Genomic DNA, 24,233 nt, shown 5'->3' with positions numbered 1-24,233 from the left:
TGAGCGCCTTGCATGGCAGCTCCCCCCATCAGTGTGTGAATGTGTGTGTGAATGTGTGTGTGAATGGGCGAATGTGGAAATACTGTCAAAGGGCTTTGGGTTAATTAAAAAAGGGGTAGAAAAGCGCTAAAGAAGTACAACCCATTTACCATTTAAATATTTTCTAACTGTAATTATTAATTTCTAGGTGGATTTGAAGCTGAAAGAGTAGCGAACTCGAGGGTGTGTGGGAGCGTATACCTGCTTCCCTCCTGGAAGAGAGCAAACTCCAACGCCGTCCTCTCCAGCACAGTGAGGGCCGTGACAGTGACGGGACCGCTGGCCTTGCTCGGGAAGCATCCCTGAAGCCGCACCTCCTGCCAGTCGGAGTGGATCTTACAGATATCCACAGAATCAAAGTACCTGCGGTAGGCAGAGCATGGAGACATTGTTCTTTAAGGCCAAATATTAGGCGTCTGGAGTGATTGTGTTGTCTTGTTTTTGAATTCTCGTTTTCAGTACAGGCAGGCACGGGCTGTGCTCGGTTTAAGTGCAAAGCCGAGAGATTACATGTCTGTGGGAAAATTGGGCAAATAGACTGATGGAGTCCTTGGGGCCAAACACATTTTTCAGGTGGAGTTATTCAAAGCGGACAGCTGCCTCAGCCCTTGTGGACTTATTGCAACTGTTATTTTTCTAGGCGGGAGGACATGAATAGCAAACACATATGCTGTATATGCATACCCTCACTTTTACATCACATCTACTGCAACCACAATAAGAAACACATTGTTCACCTCACACAAATGAGCATTATAGTCTCCGTAAAAGGCATATTTTTGCATTATATGTGTGGTGGAAATGTGATGGACACAAAATGGGAGTGAAAAAATGGACGTGACAACTTTCAGAGGAGTATAAGCTGTAATAACAATAAACCACTTTCACACGGCATTTTCCCACCATTTTTTTCTTACCGCCTTTGTTTTGTATAAATGGCACCAGCACAGAATTAGTGGACTGAGTCGACCCAGCAGTTTTCCACCTTCAGAAGTAGTGTTAGAGCCTTTAATGCCTGTGTCACACAGTCTAAAAAGCCTAAATTTTTCACCCTTTTTCTTGTTTCACAGTTTTGTATAAACAACACAGCAATGGGATGAGGGGACAAAGTGAATCTTTCAATTTTTACCTCATCTGAGAAAGAAGAGAAGGGCAAGAAGCCACCAGTTCACATTGCCTGTTAAAGCCCCCATTTTTCACTGTTCTGTATAAACAGCTCCGAAACAAAATGAACAAATGGGAGGGGAAGGACAACTTTTCTGCCTTACAAGATAGTATTTGAGCATTGTACAACACAACCGCCCCTTTTACAGTGCCTGTAAGAGCTGACATTTTCCCACTTTTTTTTCTGTTTTGCTGTTCTGTATAAAAGGCACTGACTCAAAATAGACGCTATGGAGTTGAATCATTAATATTTCCAAGTAATATGACAGCAGTCAACTGTGCAGCCCGTTTCGTGTTGCGTATAGAAGCCGGCATTTTCCCACCATTTTTACCCAGTCGCTGTTATTCTGCTTCATTGGCACAGAACGGACAAAGTCCTGACATTTTCCGGGAAAGTTATCAGGGGCCTCATGTATAAAAAGTTGTGCGGATTTGCTACCAAAACAAGACGTACATTAAAAACCCAAAAACTATGAACGCAAGTAAAACATTTGATGTATTAACTACTAGCTCACTACTCATGAAGCAGAACACATTTATTTATTTACATCACAATCAACTTGAAATTGGTCCCAGACGTCGGCGTGCCTTGGCATGTCACTACATGATTGGTTCAGGAAGACACAATCAGTCCACGCATGCATGAAACCATGTCACCTCCGTCAACTTGGCATATTATGATCGTGCCGGCCGACACAGTTAACATGGTTTTCTTTTTTGTAATCTTAATTTCAATAACAATGTCATACAACATATAATGTACAATCCCCGTTTCCATATGAGTTGGGAAATTGTGTTAGATGTAAATATAAACGGAATACAATGATTTGCAAATCATTTTCAACCCATATTCAGTTGAATAGGCTACAAAGATAACATATTTGATGTTCAAACTGATAAACATTTTTTTGGGGGGCAAATAATCATTAACTTTAGAATTTGATGCCAGCAACACGTGACAAAGAAGTTGGGAAAGGTGGCAATAAATACTGATAAAGTTGAGGAATGCTCATCAAACACTTATTTGGAACATCCCACAGGTGTGCAGGCTAATTGGGAACAGGTGGGTGCCATGATTGCGTAAAAATACAGCTTCCCAAAAAATGATCAGTCTTCCACAAGAAAGGATGGGGTGATGTACACCCCCTTTGTCCACAACTGCGTGAGCAAATAGTCAAACAGTTTAAGAACAACGTTTCTCAAAGTGCAATTGCAAGAAATTTAGGGATTTCAACATCTACGGTCCATAATATCATCAAAAGGTTCAGAGAATATGGAGCAATCCGTCCACGTAAGCGGCACGGCCGAAAACCAACATTGAATCACCGTGACCTTCGATCCCTCAGACGGCACTGTATCTAAAACTGATATCAATCTGTAAAGGATATCACCACATGGGCAAAAAACCACTGTCACTAAATATAGTTTGTCGCTATATCTGTAAGTGCAAGTTAAAGCTCTACTATGCAAAGCGAAAGCCATTTATCAACAACATCCAAAAATGCCGCCGGCTTCTCTGGGCCTGAGATCATTTATGATGGACTGATGCAAAGTGGAAAAGTGTTCTGTGGTCTCACGAGTCCACATTTCAAATTATTTTTGGAAATATTCGATATCGTGTCATCCGGACCAAAGGAGAAGCGAACCATCCAGACTGTTATCCACGCAAAGTTCAAAAGCCAGCATCTGTGGTTGTATGGGGGTGCATTAGTGCCCAAGGCATGGGTAACTTACACATCTGTGAAGGCACCATTAATGCTGATAGGTACATACATGTTTTGGAACAACATATGCTGCCATCTAAACACCGTCTTTTTCATGGACGCCCCTGCTTATTTCAGCAAGACAATGCCAAGCCACATTCAGCACATGTTAAAACAGCGTGGCTTCTTAAAAAATGAGTGTGGGTACTTTTCTGGCCCACCTGCAGTCCAGACTTGTCTCCAATCAAAAATGTGTGGCGCATTATAAAACATAAAATATGACAACGGAGACCCCGGACTGTTGAACGACTGAAGCTCAACATAAAACAAGAATGGGAAAGAATTCCACCTTCAAAGCTTCAAAAATTAGTTTCCTCAGTTACCTAACGTTTATTGAGTGTTGTTAAAAGAAAAGGTGATGTAACACAGTGGTGAACCTGCCCTTTCCCAACTACTTTGGCACGTGTTGCAGCCATGAAATTCAAAGTTAATTATTTGTAAAAAAAAAAAAAAAAGTTTGAGTTTGCACATCAAATATCTTGTCTTTGTAGTGCATTCAATTAAATATGGGTTGAAAAGGATTTGCACATCATTGTAGCTAACACAATTTCACAACTCATATGGAAACAGGGTTTGTATATAAGAATACAGTATTTATTTTGAAACCAGACAGATACCTTTACCATGTGCTCAAGTGCCTTAAATGGTAAACAAATCAGTCTATTTTTTGGTACTTTATTTAAATCAAATACATCAATTCACAATACTAATAATTTAAAAAGTCAACTTTTTGTTGGGCCATAGATATAGATTTAAGTTACAGTATGTGATTGTCTAAAAAAAAAAAAAAACAACATATTAAAAAATAAATTAGCAACGGGCCCCCGTGCGTCATTCAATGCAATGACAGGTGAGTGAAAGTGGTTGAAAATGTGGCAATAATACTTCCTGATTTAAAAAAAATCTCACTCTTCATGTTAATATTTGTGTTCCTTTGTTTTTTCCTAGGTTAAAGTTAAAAGTTAAAGTTAAGCACTAATGATTGTCACAGACACATGAGGTGTGGTGAAATCTGTCCTCTGCATTCGACCCATCCCCTTGACCAGCCCTTGGGAGGTGAGGGAAGCAGTGGGCAGCAGCGGTCGCCATGCCCGAGACTACTTTCTGGTGATTTAACCCCCAATTCCAACCCTGGATGCTAAGTGCCAAGCAGGGAGGAAATGGGTCCCATTTTTATAATCTTTGGTATGACTCGGCCGGGGTTTGAACTCACGACCTAACCATCTCAGGGTGGACACTCTAGCCACTAGGCCACTGAGTAGGTAAGCTATTTTCATACAAAAATATCACACAACATGACGTAGCTGAAGCGCTGTCGTAAAAAATTGCAATCCCAGTAGCGGGGGTGTATATTTTAGCGTCCAGGAAGAGTTAGTGCTGGACGGGGTTCTGGGTATTTGTTCTGTTGTGTTTATGTCGTGTTACAGTGCGGCTGTTCTCCTGAGATGTGTTTCTAATTCTTGTTTGGTGTGGGTTCACAGTGTGGCGCATATTTGTAACATTGTTAAAGTTGTTAATTCAGCCACCCTCAGTGTGACCTGTATGGCTGCTGACCAAGAATTCTTGCATTTAAATTAATGTGACTGGGCCGGCACGCTGATTGTATGTAGGAAAAGCGGATGCTAAAGACAGGTTGTAGAGGACGCTAATGGCAGTGCCTTTAAGACACGCCCCCAAAAATCGGAAATCGGGAGAAATTCGGGAGAATTGTTGCCCCGGCAGATTTTCGGGAGGGTCACTGAAATTCGTGAGTCCCCCAGGAAAATCGGGAGGGTTTGAAAAGTAAGCTTGTAACAAAATGAACACTAAATTGGCCCTAGTGTGTGAATGTGAGTGTGATTGTTGTCTGTCTATCTGTGTTGGCCCTGTGATCAGATGGCGACTTGTCCAGGGTGTACGCCGCCTTCCGCCCGATTGTAGCTGAGATAGGCTCCAGCACCCTCCGAGACACCAAAAGATATAAGCGGTAGAAAATGGATGGATGGGTGGGTGTTTATACAGTAACCTGCTCACATGAACTAGATTAGAGTTTCATGCGAACATGATGTTATATGGATAGGCTCCAGGCAAAACACCTCTATGGCCTTTTAACACTGCCTGTAAATGCGCCATGTTTTTAATGTGAAAGCGATAGAAAAGCGCTATATAAATCTAATCCATCATTATTATTATTATTATTATTATATTTGTTCAAATATCATGTTTGGCGTTGCTAGGTTCTGTAAAAAAAGCCAAAGGTGAAACAAACGCCAGCTCTCTGATGCAACATCTGTGCAAAATTAAGGAAGCTAATGTTTGCTAATTACTTGATTTATTAGTATGATTTAAAGCAGAAGTTCCAAATTGGAGTTGCTTGAAAAACATTAGCATCCTAAATTAAATCCGTTCTTGTGAATCAACTGATGTGCTTGTATGTAAGCGCTTCAAAGATGATTGTAATTAAACCAAAACACAAGAGTGACAATGAAAATGCCACAACTACATGTTTCTGGAAGGAGGCCATTCCGTGTTTGTCAACACAACATGCTATAAAAACAACAACCACCACAACCCCGCTGCTGAGTTTGGTGCCAAAACCAGATGGTGAGTAAAGTCCTCCGAGGCAATGAGATTACCAAACACTCGGTCACATGACACGTGTCCATCATGCTGGAACTTAGATGACATTTCATCACTGCTGCGCACAAACAAAAGCTTTGACATTTGCATGTGCCAAGTAGTTCCTCAGATGAACCCAAACCCAGCTGAAAATTCATGCATTTTACATTGGCGACAGCTGCTTGTCTGGAATGACGACAAAGTGTATGTTTGGCAGTCACCGTGGCTCACATTTGATAAGCATCAAGGCATCAGAGCAGCCATTGGGCTGCTGAGTGCAGTGATTGACTGCGGTGCGGAGAGAAAACACCACAGCATGAGGGCATCATAGCTCTTGTGCTGACAAAATATTCCTGTTATGCATGAGCTGTTGGAAGAGGCTGCAATGACTCCTGGGGGCCACTACGGGGCATGGCATTCAGTTCAGTTCATCAATCCATCCATCCATGTTCTACCACTTGTCCACAGATAGACAGCATTCACACGGTCAAATGCAGAGGACAAATTTCACCACACCTAGTGTGTGTGGGACAATCATTGGTACTTTAACTTTAACTCGGGCCAATTTAGTGTTGCCAAAGTTTAATGTATTTATACAATGACAATGTAATGCATCACATGGCTAGTTAAAAGTGGTTGAAGGCCAAGTTTGAGCCCAACTTGGTGTTTTTCTTACTTGATGAAATCGGTGTACTCCATCCAGAAGACCCCTTCGCTGCTCCCGTGGGCCATCAGCTCATGACGAAGGTGCTGAGGCCAGTCCGTCCACTCGTCTGACCAGCTGCCGTTCCACGAGAATCGACCCCACGGGTTACGGAGGCGAAGCAACCTTGTAAGAAAAGAAAATTGCAATACATATCTCTCAATCAGGCCACTTGGCACTATTCACCCTTTTTGTATTAACATGATGCCCTTTGCGCTATTTTCCCATTTTTTATGAACTTTTTTTTTTGTATTTCTACAATGAAAGAAAATCCATGGCCCTCAAAATCTGGCCCATGGGAAGTCCCAAGTTAAAAAAAAAAAAAAAAAAAATATATATATATATATATATATATATATATATATATATATATATATATACAGTATATATATATATATTTTTTTATTTTTCAAAATCTGTCCTTTTCAATCCATTTTCTACCGATTGTTATTCACTGTGTCTCCTAGCCGCTCAGGAAAATCATATTGTCTAAAAATGCATTTTCCCATCGATAATGTGACATCATCGTGCTGGGTGTATGGCCAAATTTATTCAACCCAATGCGGCGCTCCGGGTCAAAAAGTTTGGAGACCCCTGCCCTAAACAGAGGAGGATTTTGAGGGCAAAAAACAGGTATGTAAATGAGTATCAAAGCTGGCAGCATAAAACCATAATCTCAGTATTTCTAGTTTTTAGAGGTGCTTGTTTGTTTTAAATACTTAATTAATTTAGGGTAAACCTCCCACCCCCAAAATAAGTCAACATAACACTTAAAATAAATACTGAATGAAAAGAAGCAGAAAAAAGTATAAGTCGTCACCAAAGTTCCCTCTTAGGTGTGCGCCTGTTCCCATGTCCTTTGGGCAAGGAAAAATTATACCGCGCACAAAATCCAAATTTCAACCTGAACTCTAAACAAAATAAATACACCGTATTTCCTTGAATAGCGTCAGGCATGTAATATGCGTCTGCCTTGAATTACTGCCAGTTCAAAATCGCTCCCCAAATTTATAAGCACATGCTTACTTTTACTACCGGGTCAAATACATGACGTCACGAGTGACGCTTCCCCTGTCGTCATTTCCAAAATGGCGGAGGAGGTTTTTTTTTTTTTGCTTTTACCATGTGTAAACCAGGGTCTTGTTCCACAGCCATACAGATCACACTGATGGTTGTGATATAAAACAACTTTAACACTCTAACTAATATGCGCCACACTTTGTGAACCCACACCAAACCAGAATAACAAACATTTCTGGAGAACATCGGCTCTGTAACACATTATAAACGCAACATAACACTTACCCAGCATGCCATTCATCCATGACTCTTACCGGCTATATCATACACATCGCTAGCACCATGGATGCATGGCATTGTAAGCAGTTGTTATGTTGCGTTTATAATTTGTTACAGAACCGATGTTCTCCAGAAATGTGTTTGGTGGGGGTTCACAGAGCGTGGCGCATATTAGTAAGAGTGTTAAAGTTGTTTATATCACAACCATCAGTGTAAAAGGTGTGGCTGTTGACCAAGTATGCATTGCAATCTCGCATGAGAAGCAGCGAAATGCATGCGTCTGGTCGGCATGCAGATAGCATGGTGGGCGCGATGCCATGTTGTAGAGCAGTGGTCCTCAACAACCAGGCCGACGAAAACATTTTTATGAATTTTTTTTTTTATCACACTCAATTTTTTACTGCATGCCATTGGTAAGCGCAGGGGTGAGAAGAGGTTATTAAAATTATTAGCGCCTGCTTACTTTTACCGCATGCCTTGAATAAGCGCAGGAGTGAGAACAGGTTTTAAATGAATTAGCGCCCCAGCGGCTATTCAAGGAAATACGGTAACAGTTTATTCCGCACCATTATTCTAAGTAACTCTGTGAGTGACACGTGACAACAAGTGTTCACAACAGTTAAAACAACAACTGCTGAGACGTTTTAAGGAGATGGTCTGCATCATAATTGAGTAAAACTGGCAACACTAAAACAAACAATTAATTTGTCGTATGGACAGAAACAACTATCTCTTTCGTTTACGCCAAAAGACGCACACACTCGGTTCAGCCAGCGATGCGTTCACGGCCACAAAAACGGACAGAAAACTCCAACACCACACATTAGCTGCAAGTGCCAGGTGGTTGGCTACACTGTGATGTGTTTCACATGCAGTCAATTAACAGCAAATTATGATGCGTGTTTTACAGATTGACTTAAAGCCACGGCGTTAAAAAGAGTTGTATTATGCTTTGCTAACTCCTATTTTGGCAAGACGAACAGGCACTACATGGACAGCCAAACCCTTGAATCAGATGTGTGCCTATTCTAGTGTTTTATGATTATGAATCATGAAATGCGTTTACTAGATTACATAAATGCCAAAAAAAACTCTGCAATGATTTATTTTACAGTCAAAACGTTGAACACTGTATCCCATGCTTGTGCTATGTGATCTTTGAAAAAGGTATACATTCTTCCACAGCAGGACCTCCTACCCAGACAGTTAACATTTATCTCATTAAAAACAAGCCCTTTTTTATTTTCATTGTCAGTGGGCAAAATAATTTAATTTAGAAAATAATATAATGGAAACGATTGCTGTTATTTAATCAATATAATAAGACATTTAATTAGTTTGCTTTTTTAGCTGCGGGACAGGTGTGATGCTGGTGTGGCGAGATTGTACGTCTAATATTAATCACATGGTCCACTGCGTTTGCTCAGACACATGAAAAATTAGGGGGGACATTGCTCGTCACGTAATGTCATCTTTATCTTCTCAAGGGACGATACAATTGCATAGAAATAAAACCTGAATTAACTTCAGAGCAGCCAGGGTTCAGATCATAAACTTGATCTACAATCTACTGAACACACAACAATTATTGTGTAACTAGCTGGCTAGAAGAAGCGCTTAAGCTGCCGAGCTCAGCACACATCTGGGAAGATGGTAAACATGGATATTGGGCGACAATTTTTTTTCTAACAAAAAGTACCTTAACATATTAAAAATAACAACAGCAATGATGAAACGGGTGATGATTCAGAGAGCGGACTTCTCTTCTTTGTCAAACACACCATCAGCAGCTTTTGTATGTGTGCATGCATAAATGGACCACAACACCGAGACCGGGGAGGAAGAGGACTGCTTTGAGTATGACGACGTTAGCTGTGGCTAGGGATGATGTTCGAAAACCGGTACTCCCGATTGTTCGATAAAAAAATAACTGATTCTATAAATTTGAATCCCCTTTTGAGAAACGGTTCCCGTTATCGAAGCCACCATAGTAAAAGAAAAATATTTGGTTCTTTATTCGAATCCCCGGTAACGAATCCCGTGTCACAGAAAATGTCCTGTGGCACGTCACAGGAAATGACGTAGCTCAGTCATTCGGCGGCAGATACAGAAGCAGCAACAACAATGGACCGGAAAAAACGCTCCAAGGCATGGCTTCACTTTACTAAGAAATACGACGAGGAAACGGCTATCTGCAATTTTTGCCAGGCTTCGCTTTCCTGAAAGGGGATCAGTACAACAAACATGTTGAAATATGTTCAGGCTGTACATAACCTGAAGTTTAGAGAAACGTTTTGTGTCTTCGACACTTGGAGAAGCAGCGACAAATGACAAAGCACGCCCCTCTTCCTCTGCTTCAACCTGCAGTCCCAGTGATAGTGCTTGTGAGTAACTAATGTTAACTGTTGCCGGTTCATTTCCATATCTACTCACTTGTAGCCCTTAGGCTAAAATAACGTTACCTCTTATTTCAACCATGACAGCAGTAATGTTACCTAGACTAACGTTACCTAAGCATAGTCAGTTGCTAATGGTAACGGTAACGTTAGCCTTTTTGTACTGTATGTGTCTGATAACATTAATGGTATCTTGTAGCCTACGCCACTCCAGAGTTTGCAGGTCTGTCTAATAAACTAGTGCTTGCAAGATGTGAATTAAGATCATGTTAACGTTATCCTATTTCAGATGATGACATCCATGACAGCCAGAGTGACCAGGGCAGTGTTTGCTCTGTAGCACAGAGCATTAACCCATTTACCGTAGCGAGGTATAACCCAGAGTGCAGCAAGATGAGTGAGGAGGAGAGTAACAATATTACTCGTAAGCTAACGAGAATGATGGTGAAAAATCTCCTCCCCTTCAACTTGGTGAACACAGACGAATATAAGTAGGTTAATATTTGTATTTTGCTGACATGTAATGGAGCAAAAAGTAAACAACACCATTAGTCTGAGATTAGTTTCAAATGGAAAGTGCTGTACATTACAATTGAATGCAAGATTTTCCCCGCATGTATTTTTCTTAGGTGGCCCACTTAAAGCGGCACTAACAGTCAATATATATTTATTTTATAAAAATATTTTTGGTAGAAACAACAGTCAATGTTTGTTTATTTTATTTTACTTTTTTCTTAAAAAATAAAAAAGAGCTTTTGTTAAACCAAGTTTTGTGTTTTTTTCCATACACAACAACCAATCTGGATTCGATAAGAGGATTCGATAATGGCATCGAAATGGATAATTTCTTAACAAACATCATCCCTAGCTGTGGCAGCGGTGGAGTTGGTGGAAACAGCAAAGGCATCGGCAGACTAAGCGACGCCAGCAGGCAGCTTCTCCAGCGGGACGTTTCCGAGACCTACACAAGTACCCCATCGAGAGCGGGCCCAAGATACAAAGCTACTACAGAGCCAGCCTGAGTAGGACCAGGGACATGTCACCAGTGACATAGGACTTTTGTCGGTCTTGGGAACTTCAGTTCAAAACAAAACATTTAAAGAGGAAACACACTTTTTTGGGAATTTTGCCTAGTGTTCACAATCATTACAAAAGACGAATGCATTTTTTTAAGACATTCAAACTTGTAAAAAAAACAGCGGAGAAAATGGGAGGTCCTCTACTCCGCCCATAAAATCCCCCAATATAACCATTCGAAAGGCGACAACAATACTCCATTTACATTTCATGACTTGAATATTAACCAAGTATTAGTGATATTGTTATTATAAGCTCTAACACAGACAAACTTGCGTGTGTGCCAATGTTTACATCAGCTGTTTCCTCGCTTCCTTGGTCATGGAAGTTAATTGTAGATCATAAATCATGCATGTCACCTGGATAGTAGAAGGACGACGATGTAATCCGACAAGTTGGTACACTATGACAGCCAATTTAGACCCGGAAATGATAAGAACGACACAAAGACGCTTGGTTCTACGCCCTGTTCTTTGCAAGGAAATAACATTTTTCATCTTAATTGGAATATAACACGATTCTATTAGTCAGCATCCTAATGACAGCAAACCTTGTAAAGTAAGAGATGATTAATCATACTTGTTGGCTCCCATGAAGTCTGCAGTGAGCAGTTATCAGTGATGTTGGAAAGAAAAGTGAATGTTGTGATGCGTTTTTGATATCCAAATAAATATTCAATGTTATTATAATTGTGCCCGTTACTACATTACAAATGAACTTAAACATTTTAGAAGGCATAAAAAAACTAAAAAACATGTGTTCTTGTTTTACACAAGGATTGTGAATATTACGCAAAATTCCCAAAAAAGTGCGGTCCCCCTTTAAAAAGGGCCCTTAAAAATAGTTTGAAGTCAAAACAGTCATGCTCCCAGAGATGAATCTCTCTTTGGACTCTCTCTTTTAAAACTCTGGTTATTTGTACCTGTGGTGTTATTGTTTGTCCATTGTCAAGTTTGCTTTATTTATATAGCACAATTTTAAAACAGACTACTGAAAGGTAAAAGATTAGTAATTATAATAATAATAATCACAATAAGTACAGAACATTCTATATATAAAACAGTTAAAAATGCATTAAAAATTTAAATGTCCATGTGTCCATAGTGTCTAACTGTACGTTTGTGTTTTCCTACCTGCCTCAGGACAATGGATGCATTCAGCTTTTGTGCTAATATTGAAACTGTTTTTGCTGACACATTGATTAATACGTAATGTTCTAATTCAAATAAATAAATCAAATCAGCCAATACAGTTTTTTTCCCCCAATCTGGACGTAAATTGTTCGACAATTTTTGTTTTGTAACGACAACATTCAAGTAATTTTTCCTTTTCTGGTTTTTGAAATGACAAACTGTTTGTCGGCGCACTTGGACGCAGCAGGCACTCTCCCCGAGGTTGGATATTGTGTATTGTGTATTCTTCTGTATGTCTTGCATGGATGGAAAAATTAACAACCACAATCTTTGAAGTCTTTGAACAACAAGCGGGCACCAAAATGGTGGCAGCGTTTTCTGTGCTGCTCGCTTCAGGGATGATTGATGACGTTTATCCACCTATTGTAGTATAATATAGCACTTCAACGGAGGGCACTCACTTTCCCAAACACCTGCGGCCGAGGTGAAGAGCCGCTCCAAAAAACACGTTTCATGTCCTCCTTGCCATTTTGGATCAAGCACTTCCACTCCACTTGCTTTATGGCAGGAAATTAAAGTGTGCGGCTCTTGAGAAAATGACATCTAAGACTCTTTTATTTCTGCCGAGCTCCTCTCCATATTCCCTCACAGGTAACATTAGTAGAATCCCCCGCATTGTGTGTGCTATCACTGAGCGACCCCCTCGTCCTTCCTAATCCATCAAAGGGGTTAAACTGTAGTCAGGGTGCACCTGAGTTCTATTTATATCAAACCCAGTCTACTCTCCATATGAAAAGCGCCCTGACAAAAGAATGATCCATTTTAAAACAAGATAGAAAACATACAAAATTAGATATTCCGATACATAATTCACATGTAATAATCTTTGAATCTAGGTCAAACTGAGATTATGGAAAGAGTTTATTTGAAGTAAAAAAAAAACTTATAAAGTGAGAAAAACCTATTAGTGTATGATTCATGCTAGCATTAATTAGAGCTGCAGCTGAAGGGAAGGCAAGGACTCAAAAAGGAGACTCACAAGCCTTGGGAGAATTTAAACGAGCAGATGCATTTCTATTTCAAGGAAGCGTATGTTCATGAGCGAACTTCAAGGGCATCCATCAAATAAGATAGCAAGATATTCTGTCAGAGATGTTTGTTTCCGCCTAAGACGCGTGCACTCGCTCATCTACTTTGAGAAAAAACAAGATCTGTTTTAGAAGAATGCCTTCACAAACAACAGTGCTTTTTTTGGAGCATGGGAGAAAGGTATTGACCCAAATTTCACACATAAAGTATTATAATACTGTATCATATTATTATCATACACTGTCCAGATGATATACAGTGGTAGCTGAACTTGCGAGTGACCCACTTTTGTTGCAATCCAGTGCAGTTTTTGATTTACTTTTAGTCTGAGCCTTTTGACAAAAATGTATTTTGGTTTAGTCCAATTTTAGTTAATGAAATTACACAACATTTTAGTCAGGTAAAGTTATAGTGGCCTAGTGGTTAGAGTGTCCACCCTGAGATCGGTAGGTTGGGAGTTCAAATCCCGGCCGAGTCATACCAAAGACTATAAAAAATGGGACCCATTGCCTTCCTACTTGGCACTCAACATCAAGGGTTGGAATTGGGGGTTAATTCACCATAAATGATTCCCGGGCACAGAACCGCTGCTGCCCACTGCTCCCCTCACCTCCCAGGGAGTTATCAAGGGGATGGGTCGAATGCAGAGGACAAATTTCACCATACCTAGTGTGTGTGTGTGACAATCATTGGTACTTTAACTTTAACTTTAATTTAGCTGACTAAAATAAAAAAATATAAGACATAGGGCCTCTTTAAAGTTCATTTTAAAAGCTTTTTATTTAGACTACCTGTAAAACATTTGTTTAACAAAAAAGTAACATGGTCTTAGGGTCAGGAATAATGTAATAAATATTATTTTGTTCCACAGGTCAACGCTAATAAATATCTTTGAGGCACTTTTTCTATTTTTTTTATAGCTACGTCTCTGGCAAAGCAGATATGTACGTGTATGAGTGTTGTGAAAAAGAGTTACGCTTTGATTATAATTTGTTTATGAGTGCGGCAGAACCGTAAGCAGAAAAAGTCATCCATCCATCTTCGACTGCTTGTCCCTCTCAAGGTTGCAGGGGACTGGAGCCTTCCATTTGTCAACAAAACTCCCGTCTAAAGGCAAAACCTAGTAACTCACTTCTAGCTGATTTTGAGAAAACAAAGGAAAACCAATCTATCTTCATTCTGTCTTACAAAGATTTACAAAGTCATCAAACGTATAGATGTTTTCTTGAGCTTTCATTTTCTTGCCGATTGAGCCATGCATTGAATCTGCTCTCATGAACGTGTACCCTTTCTCCAGATATTCTATCACAATCTCGGGTGGGCCTCATTCTGCGTTTGCACATTGGGCAAGAGCCGTGTACAGCGTCCAGTTTTTATTTTGACCTCCACAGTTATCTGCTCAAAAGAGTATGCAAGGGGAAGAATCAAGAACAATACATTTAATGAAGGTGTTTGCAACGTCCTGGGCCAATCTTCCAAATATCCCCTCGTGCCATAATATCACATAATCAGGTTGACCGTCGGCCCCCATTCGTGCAAATGTCTCATTGTATCTACGCAGTTATGTGGTAGTTGCTAGGTCCTGCCATGCGCGTAACAGCTTACTTACGGAACAAATTACAATATCGCATACACTAATGTAAAGCATATCACCTCGGAACTCCAAAATTATTATCAGCTAAGTTTTGACCAAAATTGAGTGACTGGGTTTTGCCTTTGGACGGGAGAAATGTGTGCCTCAAAAAAATAAATAAATAATTAAGATCCACTGCGTGTGTGACATAAGCATGTTGGACTATATTAAAAGTTGTAATGCATTTAGATTAAAAAATAAATAAACCATTTCTTGAGGAAAATACAATTACTTGATTGTTTTTTGTGAAGAAGTAATAGAATTCACTTTAACTTACATTTGTGTAGCTGTCACGATTGATCACTGCTAATAGCATCAAATAGCGTCAAAAATAAAATGTGTCCTCTTCACTTTATTCCAGGTGTACTCATATTACAATGTGGTACATGTTAAAGCCATACATTTTTTGTTTTGACAGTGAGAAATCCAACTTCCTCATCTCACAAGGAAACACATCTGATTGCTAACTAACCCGGACCGTCTTTCATATGTACGCTGTGATTGGCTAGATTCCCAACTTGTCCCAGCCATCTACAAAACAAACATTAAATATAAATGTATTTCGTTCATGTCAACATTTTTGTCTCTTTTATTCGTTGACAAAAATCCCAGTTAATTTTGCCATGTTTTAGTCATCGTGCATTTTGTTTTGATTAGTTATTGCCTTATTTTCGACAGGGAAAAATAGACTGTTCACAATAACGAAGACAAAAAATAGTCAAGAAATTAACACTGTTGCAAACATAATTTGAGTTATCAGACTCAAATAGGTCCCTACCGCTGTTTAAAGGGGACCTATGATAATTTTCGTCTTTTATGACTTATAAATGTTTCACAATGTTGGATTTTGTGTTAAACAATGTTATTGTGTCAAATCATATGTTTTATACATTTTGGTGTTAGCAGTTATGGATGACTCTGTTCGCCGGGTTTTGCAGTCTGGCTATGTTGGACGCACTTTTTTTGGACAGATAAGTGAAGCTCTTTACTTTAAGCTGGGATGAAACACACAAAATCAAGAGGAATGATAAAATGTTATTATCTTAATGATGTGCATAACAACACTGATGTGTGAAATACAGTGACAAAAATGCTGCTAAAAGCAGCTTTTTTTATTCAGTTGTGAATCGGAGAGTGAGCAGGTTTTAGCTGATTGATTCTTTTATTAGTAGATTGTAGGTTAGTAAGTGTACCTAATTTTGACCGGATGAATCTATATAATGTATAAATTTTATTTTTGACTGTGTCTGGAAAAAAATTGCGGTGACAACTTTAAGTTATATATTTAAACACTTTACATTTAAAAAAATAAATGATGATACTTTTGGAGAGGGGGGAAATGTGGTTTCATTTGCACTCTGGGAGTGCCTCATCAAACAAACAACTTGCAGACAGAATCAAAAACATGTTTATTTATTTATTTAGAAAATAAAAACGGGTAATAAGTGTGACTGGAGCTAAGTCTACGCAAAATGTACACCATAGCATATTATGGGAAAGTGTTTTAAATGTAGTTTAAAATCATCACAGGTCCACTGTTAATAGCCATTAGATCAACACAGTGCTGCCCTTCAACTATCGTATCTAAGAAAATGAGTGCATAGGAGACACCGAGAAGATGAAGCAGATGATAGCCACCAAATCAGGAAAACACATCATTAAAAACATGATAAACCAAGGAGGAACATGATCTGTCTGTAATACCCAGAAGCAGAATCCAGCATGGGCGGCAAAATAACGTCCACACCGCTGGCGTTAATCAATTAAAATATGAAGAAGCTGCTGAATGGTGTGCGAAATACAGTATTTCAGTTCTTTCTTTCTCGTATCTCTACAAATTGTACGGTTGAGCAACAGCCTTGCTTACTGGGCCTTATGCAGAAATTCATGTCGGTGACTGTCAACTCTGACCTCAACGGTCCATTTTTCACACATTTCCTTGTGCAACATAAACAACGATAACAATTCCTTCTGTTACACGACGGAGAAGCAGCGCTAAGGAGACATTGCATGAGTCCGCTAAATATTGAATATTATATCAAACGATAAAACCACTGTAATTGTTAAAACTACGTACATTTTATTGGATTGTTTGTCATACGATATGTTTTTCAATACCTGTATCCTTGAACATCTCGTACATCCAAGATGGAGTAGGCATGGCGAGGTCGCAATCCCAGCGATTCATAGACGGCGTCATCCACCTTCATGTTGCCTCCTCCGCACGAGGCGCCCATCAGAAACCTATATGACAACAACAACAGTAAGCTTTCACGCCGTCTTGCCGTACACAATGTATTTGTATGTTTTGTATGTGTTGCTATGAATTGCAAACAGTCCTCCACTTTGCTGATGAAGCTTTTGCCAATAATATACGCTCTCATGACATGCTTGGCTTTGATTTATTAAAACATACTGCAGCTTGTCTGACAGATGGGCCGCCAGTTTGGCTGCTGATGATGGAGCCACGTTGGGGCTGGACTAGTTTGTCTGAAGCTGCTTTGGAAGTGTGGATATCAGGGTGACGGTTACAGGACCTCTTTCATTAACAGCATACTGTACAGTACACAAACTGAAAAAAACTAACATATTTACCATATGCATGTTTTATCTATTAAAAAACAACCAAAATCTATTACTACTTTGTTTGAGGGAACACAAGATGAGTTAAGATAAAGTAGAGCTGGGCGATGCATCGATATTATCGATATATCGCGGGTTTGTCTCTGTGTGATATAGAAAATGAATATATCGTGATATTTTCGAGTACCCGTTCTCGCGTAGTTGCTTTTAGCTGCAGACATTACACTACAGGCTTTTCCTACTCTTTCTTGTCTTTCCTTCTCACAGAGAGATAAAACAAGCGCACCTTCTTACAATTATCACATACAACGTCATACGCCTTTGCGGAGCAGAGATGTAGCGGCATGGTAACATTAGATGTGATGCTATTGGAGTGGTGCGAGTGGTAATACGAGAGAAAGAAGGTGTGAATCTGGTAAAAAATTAGGAATAATTAACTACCAAAGAAAACAGCAGGAATATGTCGAACATACAACTGTAGTATGTCAAGAATGTGGCAAAAGCGTACAAAAAGGAGCAGCTCTACTAATTTAGCATCATTTGAAAAGTCACCTGCTAGAGAATGAAGAGTGCTTAAAACTCTGCACGTCAACAACGTATGAGGAAAAATAGTCAACACATCAGAAGGAGATAACGTCCGCAGGAACCTACCACATAGCGAAGGACATACACTATTTGATTTCCTATTATGTAGCTCATTTTTATTTGACACTAATTGAAATATCTTGTCTGACATCATGCACAAAAGTGCAATTTATTTGTTTTAAACTATTGTAGTGGCGTTCTGTACATAAAGTACACTTTAATTTAGTGTTGTTTTGATATTTCATCTTAGTGACATCATGCACAAAAGTGCACTAATAGCTTATTGTAAAATGTCTCTGACAATCTTGTACTTTCTGTTTTGAAATTACATGAATGTTTGTGCCACTGCTTAATAACTGTTTAATAAATAGTTTTGGTAAATTGACTTAGTTGTGATTTCACTTTCTGCATGAAAGTTTAAAATGAGCTTGTATCAATTCTGCATGAACAAGAATGTTTTAATGTAGACACATAGAATCATCATACCGGTGTGATTAAATGCATCAAGTTTTCATTCAAGGCTAAGGCAAAATATCAAGATATATATCGTGTATCGTGACATGGCCTAAAAATATCGAGATATTAATAAAAGGCAATATTGCCTAGCCCTAAGATAAAGTATAATTTACGTACCATCTTGGCATGCGCACGATAACACCGACATGTAACATGCAGTGACATAAGTTCTGCTAAAAGTAGCTTTTTTATGATGTAGTCTGAAAGTGTGCAGGTGTAACCCAATGTTTTGAACGGGTGAATCTATATAATGGTTATGCGTTTTATTTTTGACCTTGACTGAAAAAGAAATTGTGGCGACAACTTTAAGATACATATTTAACAATGTACATTTTTAGAACAGAAAAGATGATAATTTTGGAGAGGGTCGGGTGTGGTTTTATTTGCAATCTGGAAACGCCTCTGCACGAACATTTTGCAGACTGAATCAAAAAATTACATTTAAATGTGACTGTGGAGCAAAATTCATGCAAAAATTACACTGAAGCATATTCAATATGATATTTTATCTAGACCACAAGGAAGTGATTTAAATGTAGAGTAAATAAAAATCATTATACAGGTACGTCCCTGTTAACTTGTTACGGTCATGCTTCAAAACCTGCAGCAAAATGAACACAAGTTAGTAATACATGATTGTACTTTAGGTCCTTTTTGAAATTACAACAGGCAAGCAGTAAGGATTATGAGAAATGCCTTCTCTGACAGATAGTCAGGACGACCCAGCAGCTACGTACCACCGCTGAGTGTGTGTGTTCTGTCCATCATCTTGTACTATCATTCATTAGTGTCAAGTACGTATTCTTTTTAGATTCCCTTCTGTCTTGAAGACAAGATAACATGCTGGTGTACCTCATTCTGTGATGTGAATTGATTGGAACATAGCCAAGATTTACAGAACAGTTCCACAATGTTGAATTTACATTCTGGAGGAATAAAAAAGTCCTCTTCTCTTTCCAATACCACGTTGTTGGTTTTTAGCGTCTTATTTGTCCAGCTTTCATACTCGCTTTTATACCATTTAGAAAAATACATTATAGGCTAACTTCGTAGCTCTGCTTGCTTGTGTGCACTAGTTTTCTGAGGCACTTTTTTTGTTAACATAGGCAGCATAGAACAGCACTTTTATTTTGAAGACAGGAACTGCATGGTCGGTCATTACATCTTTGACGGCAAGTGTTGTAGAGAGAGTCTGCGTTGAAATACAAAGTGTTTTTTGCGTTCAAACTGAGCTAGCTGCAGTCAGTGGTCATCTCTTAAGACCTTTAGTTGCCGTGAATGTCAATCAAGTGACAGGTCTCCCCTTAATGTAATTGAATGTGGCACCCCAGCACAGCATTTTTATTGCCAACACAAAATAAGGTTGTTTTTTTCTTAACTTGAAAATACATTTAAGTAATATATTGTAGCCTCCAAAAGAAGAAATCACACAAAGTCCAACACTATTTTTAACTTTTATAATCAATTTTATAATAACAAACGGAACAATTCCAACAGGTTTTACCTCCCGAGTAAGCACTTTCATCTCGTAAGTCTGCGCTTCTCCGGACAAAGAACAACACTTCCTCATTTTCCGGCAATCACCTTTCAGGCATGGATGGTGTGTTTGTAAACATGGGAAAAATTTAGATCATATCCAAACCCAGTGATTATAAAACATTAGCATTGACTGGCCATTACAGTATAAATGTATACATATATAGCCTCTTATTTGCGCTCTATTGACAAGTTATGTACCGAAAACTTTACCACCCAAAAAAGACTTGCACCACAGAAAACCGCACTACCAAAACCGCATGTAAACCAAATGCAGTTCAATGTCTGAAGCGTTGTTAGCGATGTCTGCGATGTGGTTGTGATTTTCACATATATTGTCGATATACCTTGCAGACAGCAACCTAAAAAATTTGCAAATTTTAGGAGAACAGGTGCGACTTTTAAGAAGAGAAAGTCCAACGAGTGCAAGAGCGTGAAGCAAATGTGACGTCAAGCTCGCTGCAGTTCTCTTCTTTCGACAGGAACATCGAGGGACAGAAGTTAAGAATCTCTAAACACAAGTACATTTTATATTAACACCAGAAGAAGATGTAAGATTTGTTGCTAGATGTTTTTAATAAAAACACTCATTAAAAGTCTGTAAACACTTGAAAAAACAAGTGTTGATCAAAGTTCATTGTATTGCCCGTCTCCGTCCATCCCTCTCCGTGGTGGAGCTGACCTGCAGCATCAGGGAGTCGCACGGAGCCCCCGTCAGTGTGGCCAAGCCCTCGATGGCACGCCCTGCTTGCAAGGCAAAGTAGGAGCCGTGGAGCTTGGCTAGGGCTTTCTCAGACTCTGCCGCTGAAATTATTATTATTATTTTTATTAAAGAAAAACAGCAACAATTAAAAATATGGCAAATAGATTAAAAAATATATATATTAATACTATTTAATAATAACTTATTTGTTTTAAATGTATATATATATTTTTTTAGCCTTTATAAAGAAAATCATATTGTCATTGCAAATTATACAATTTACTCAATGATGTCATGGTTACCACGCACCCACCGCCACAGGTATCTTGCCAGTTTAGGGGAAACCCTGCGGGTAATGCTTCTTTTTGAATGCCTGGTGATCAGCCCACACCCTCTCTAAGATCGACCGGTAGCTCGCGATCCTCGTAATGGGGACCGCTGCTCAAAGGCATATAATAGATATTTAAAACCTTGATTGCCTCTATGTATTTAGCTCGGAAGCTACTGAAACGGTGATGGTTTTGAAGCAGACTCTAATCTAATAATTACATATCCCACTCTTATTAGAAATGCTCATTTATGGGGTGACTCAATCACTCTCATTTTTCCTCTCTTCGCAGTTGGTCTCCGAACGTAACCCCAGCCAATAGAGGGGATCTAAAGTACACCCAAAAAAAAAACAAAAAAAACGCCATTTTAATAGTTCTACACATAAAGATAATTCCCCTTACCCGGCTTCCTTAGAGCTCAGCATCTTGGCCCAGATCAAATCCGTATCGATGGGCTCCTCCCGTGGGTTGGTGGAGCTGACCTGCAGCATCAGGGAGTCGCACGGAGCCCCCGTCAGTGTGGCCAAGCCCTCGATGGCACGCCCTGCTTGCAAGGCAAAGTAGGAGCCGTGGAGCTTGGCTAGGGCTTTCTCAATGAGCGCCACCCACAGCTGCCTTCTTTGGGCCTGGAATGACCACAACCAAGCGTTACATGTCAACTGTCAACTTTTGGATGGTGGGAAGCAGGTGATAATTGGAGAGGTTGTTATATTAAAGACCTCAATTTTTTTTTCCCTTTAATATTTAAAGAAACTGCACTTCTCTTTGACCGCATGGTCATTTAATAACAAAAACATAGCACAACACAGCAGCAACAGACCCAATGTTGTACTAGCGGTACAGAGCACAATGCTGTTTCAGCAATAATAGCGCTGATGAATTCACAGCAAACAAAAGTACAGCAAGTATAACACGGCACTAGACTCACACAAACAGCTGAGTAGAGCAACCAACATTTTAAAGCACTTGTGATAATTCAAATTAGGGCTAGGCGATATGGCTAAAAATTGGATCACAATACATGTTTTTATATTGGTTGATAACAAATAGATTATTGATAATACAACTATGGAAAAAATGGACCAGGAGGAAAATTAACAATTTTAATCAAAATGTATTCCACGGATTATAAACACTTCAGCATAGTAAGGCAGAAAGGAAATGTCAACACAACCGTGGAAAACACTCAAAAAGTCAAATGTAAACACAATTCTAAAACAGCAATAAACACTTAACAATAACCTCTTAAATTTAAGGTGCAAAAATAAGGACTATGTAAGAAATGTTAAAAAAAACTGTAACAAAAAAGTGTATATATATATATATATATATATATATATATTAATATATGCTATATATATATACATATATATACACACACACACATATATAAATGTGTGTGTATATATATATATTTATATATGTGTGTATATGTGTATGTACTGTATATATATAAATATATGTGTGTGTATACATAAATAAATGTGTGTGTATATATATATATGTATATATATATATATATATACACACACACACACATATATATTTATATATATATATACACACACACACACATATTTATATATATACATACATAAACATTTATATTTATATATATATACACACACACACATATTTATATATATACATACATAAACATTTATATATATATATATAAACATACACACATATATACAGTATATACATACACATATATATATATACTGTATATAAACATACACACACATTTATATTTATATATATATACATATATAAACACAAATATATATATACATATATATATATTTGTATACACATAAATATATATATACATATAAATACACACATATATACACACACACACACACACACACGCACGCACGCACACGCACACATACATACTTATATACATATTTATATATCGCAAACACATTTTTTATCAAGTGTCTATCCCGAAATGTATTGATATCATTTTATCTGCCCGACCATACTTCAAATGCATCTATTTTGGGGAACTAATAAAATACTACATCAAGAGGTCACTTATAAAGCCAATGTGTTTTGACCCAGCACTAATTAAAAACCCTGGCGGGGTTATTCGCCTTTGTAGACTATGGCATCCTATAGAAGAGTTGACCGAAGCATTTATGCTAAATAAGATGTTTCAGAAATTTGCCACTTGCTCTCCAAAAATAAGGGCACTGTGGCTTTTATGATGCACATCATGCACTGAAACCTATCATCAAGATTAATGTTGCCTAGCGTAAGTTGACATGTTAACAGTCACATTCATGTTTGGCTGCCTTTAGGGGTCACAATCTGTGTGTTGCAAGCAAAACTATAAAAAGCAAGCCAGAAGGTGAAGCTGAATCTCTAGGTCTTCCATACCCTCTGCAGAAAAGGACACAGCATAATAACCTATTTTCCTAGCAACCTTTCTGTGTATCACCATGTATCGACTGCGTCAATTACGCCACATCAACGACAGGCCTTGTGTGCAGCCGAACCTGGGAGAATAGGAGGAAGCCGTAGTCGTCGCAGGGGAGCATGTCATCCACCAGCACCGTCGTCCACGTCCCATCTTTGCATAAGCGAACTTGGTAGGCTCCCTCCGTGCAGATGGTCCTTGTAATCATTACCCTTTCCACCAACTCGGGACGCTCGGCCAGCACCGCAAGAGCACTGAGGAACCTGGAGTTATCGAAGGGAAGGATTAAATGTCAGTCCAATTAACCATGACATAAAGGCACCTCTAACATGGCGTTGTTATGTAGTTGCTATGGAGGTTTAATGGACATCACTAGATGGCAGCAGGTAGTGAAGGGAACTTTAACTACAGGCCTTACATGTGTGCTGCCTGAAAGGGCTGCGGTACAACAGCGTAAACAGGAAAGGGCAAATTGTAAAGGCAAGCAAAACATAAGTGATTTTTGGTTTACATGTTTCTGTATGCCTTCAGCTTTAAAACACTGTGTCACATTGCAAAAGTTGGATATGCTTAAATACTTATTGAATAACTGAATTTATTATCAGCACTGTCAAACAATTACCGTCATTTCTTTAATCAAATTAATAACACGTTTGAAT

The 24,233-nt window shown here is 38.8% G+C and overlaps 1 protein-coding gene across 4 annotated transcripts in view; it reads right to left on the bottom strand.

Moving 5' to 3' along the window:
- capn15 (calpain 15) overlaps nt 1-24,233 on the bottom strand; it is a 103,267-nt gene that overhangs the window by 12,624 nt on the left and 66,410 nt on the right. For all 4 annotated transcript variants that reach the window (XM_061909328.1, XM_061909327.1, XM_061909326.1 and 1 more), the window contains 5 exons: nt 23,654-23,837; nt 21,549-21,772; nt 17,013-17,138; nt 6,241-6,393; nt 241-402 (listed from right to left, as the gene is read on the bottom strand). In XM_061909328.1, coding sequence (XP_061765312.1) covers nt 241-402; nt 6,241-6,393; nt 17,013-17,138; nt 21,549-21,772; nt 23,654-23,837 — 849 coding nt within the window. The remainder of the gene's footprint in view (nt 1-240; nt 403-6,240; nt 6,394-17,012; nt 17,139-21,548; nt 21,773-23,653; nt 23,838-24,233) is intronic.

The sequence above is a fragment of the Nerophis ophidion genome, linkage group LG08 (assembly GCF_033978795.1).
Source record: "Nerophis ophidion isolate RoL-2023_Sa linkage group LG08, RoL_Noph_v1.0, whole genome shotgun sequence".
NCBI classification, from domain to species: domain Eukaryota; kingdom Metazoa; phylum Chordata; class Actinopteri; order Syngnathiformes; family Syngnathidae; genus Nerophis; species Nerophis ophidion.
This window is presented reverse-complemented; position numbering and strand designations above follow the sequence as displayed.